This window comes from Alosa sapidissima, chromosome 8, assembly GCF_018492685.1.
Source record: "Alosa sapidissima isolate fAloSap1 chromosome 8, fAloSap1.pri, whole genome shotgun sequence".
Taxonomy (NCBI): Eukaryota; Metazoa; Chordata; class Actinopteri; order Clupeiformes; family Clupeidae; genus Alosa; species Alosa sapidissima.
The window spans coordinates 36,621,672-36,624,171 of record NC_055964.1 but is presented as its reverse complement, the minus strand read 5'-3'; the positions used below and the strand labels follow the sequence as shown (position 1 = coordinate 36,624,171).

The window sequence follows — 2,500 nt, the reverse complement described above, 5'->3', positions numbered from 1 at the left end:
TTTGCACAGGACTCTGCACGCATAACACTGAACCAGCTTATTCTGACCTTGCAGGCCATTAAAGCCCGAATGGAGGAGCTTAGGCCAATGATCCCAGTGTTGGAGGAGTACAAAGCCGATGCTAAAATGGTCATGCAGTTTAAAGAGGAGGTGAGGAACCTGAGTGCAGAGCTCAGTGAGCTGCAGGAGGAGATGGGCACCTATGACTACGACGAGCTCCACAGCAGAGTGGCTAATCTTGAGGAGAGGCTACGTGCATGCATGCAGAAATTAGGTAGGAGGAGAAGTCACAGACGCACACACCTGCACACACACACACACACACATACACACACACCTGCACACACACACCTGAACACACACACCTGCACACACCTGCACACACACACCTGCACACACACACACACACATACACACACACCTGCACAAACACACCTGAACACACACACACACACACCTGCACACACACACACACACACACACACACACACACACACACACACACACACACACACCTGCACACACACACACACCTGCACAAACACACCTGAACACACACACACACACACACACCTGCACACACACACCTGCACACACCTGCACACACACACCTGAACACACACACACACACCTGCACACACACACACACACACACCTGCACACACACACACACTTACACACGCTCACACACCTGCACACACACACCTGCACACACACACACACCTGCACACACACACACACCCTTCTGTGAAACCTCTTATCATGACCTAAAATAACAAAGGTTAATTTAATACTCATATTGTAACAGATTCTAACCTTACTGATGCACACACACACACACACATGCATGCATGCCTGTGTGAGTGCACACACACATGGGCACACTAAGACATGTACACACACTACACACACTAGCACATGTACACACACTAGCTCACTACACAGTGCTCATAATATTCACAGCACAGCAGTCAACACCCTTCTCTTCAGGGCAGATCTGGACACAGCTGTGCATATTGCTTAACACTAGCAGAGTCCCCTATTTAACACTAGCAGAGTTAACACTAGCAGAGTCCCCTGTTTAACACTAGCAGAGTTAACACTAGCAGAGTCTCCTGTTTAACACTAGCACTGTCCCCTGTTTAACACTGGCAGAATCCCCTGTTTACCACTAGCAGAGTCCCCTGTTTAACACTAGCAGAGTTAACACTAGCAGAGTCCCCTGTTTAACACTAGCACTGTCCCCTGTTTACCACTAGCAGAGTTAACACTAGCAGAGTCCCCTGTTTAACACTAGCAGAGTTAACACTAGCAGAGTTAACACTAGCAGAGTCCCCTGTTTAACACTAGCAGAGTTAACACTAGCAGAGTCCCCTGTTTAACACTAGCACTGTCCCCTGTTTACCACTAGCAGAGTTAACACTAGCAGAGTCCCCTGTTTAACACTAGCAGAGTTAACACTAGCAGAGTTAACACTAGCAGAGTCCCCTGTTTAACACTAGCAGAGTTAACACTAGCAGTCCCCTGTTTAACACTAGCACTGTCCCCAGTTTAACACTAGCAGAGTCCCCTGTTTACCACTGGCAGAGTCCCCTGTTTAACACTAGCAGAGTCCCCTGTTTAACACGGGCAGAGTCCCCATTAGCAGAGTCCCCTGTTTAACACTAGCAGAGTTAACACTAGCAGTCCCCTGTTTTCCACTAGCAGAGTCCCCTGTTTAACACTAGCAGAGTTAACACTACAGTTCAACAGCCTACTCACAGTATCTCACATACACATCTTCTACACATCAGTATCTCACACACACATCTCAAATACACATCTCACATACACATCAGTATCTCACATACACATCTCACATACACATCTCACATACGCATCAGTATCTCACATACACATCAGTATCTCACATACACATCAGTATCTTACATACACATCTCACATACACATCAGTATCTCACATACACATCAGTATCTCACATACACATCTCACATACACATCAGTATCTCACATACACATCTCACATACACATCTTCTACACATCAGTATCTCACATACACATCTCACATACACATCTTCTACACATCAGTATCTCACATACACATCTCACATACACATCAGTATTTCATGTACACATCTCACATACACATCAGTATCTAACATACACATCTCACATATACATCCGTATCTCACGTACACATCTCACATACACATCAGTATCTCACACACACATCTTCTTCACATCAGTATCTCACATACACATCAGTATCTCACACACACATCTTCTTCACATCAGTATATCACATACACATCTCACATACACATCTTCTTCACATCAGTATATCACATACACATCTCACATACACATCAGTATTTCACATACACATCAGTATATCACATACACATTAGTATCTCACATAGACATCTTCTACAATTCACTACAATTATTCATTTGTTAACAGCATATAACTGCTAATCTCTTGTATTGTCACCAGAAGT

At 44.7% G+C, this 2,500-nt stretch overlaps 1 protein-coding gene across 3 annotated transcripts in view; it reads left to right on the top strand.

Moving 5' to 3' along the window:
* LOC121715531 (noelin-like) overlaps positions 1–2,500 on the top strand; it is a 35,122-nt gene that overhangs the window by 15,920 nt on the left and 16,702 nt on the right. For all 3 annotated transcript variants that reach the window (XM_042101364.1, XM_042101363.1, XM_042101365.1), the window contains one exon: positions 55–274. In XM_042101364.1, the coding sequence (XP_041957298.1) occupies positions 55–274 (220 nt within the window). The remainder of the gene's footprint in view (positions 1–54; positions 275–2,500) is intronic.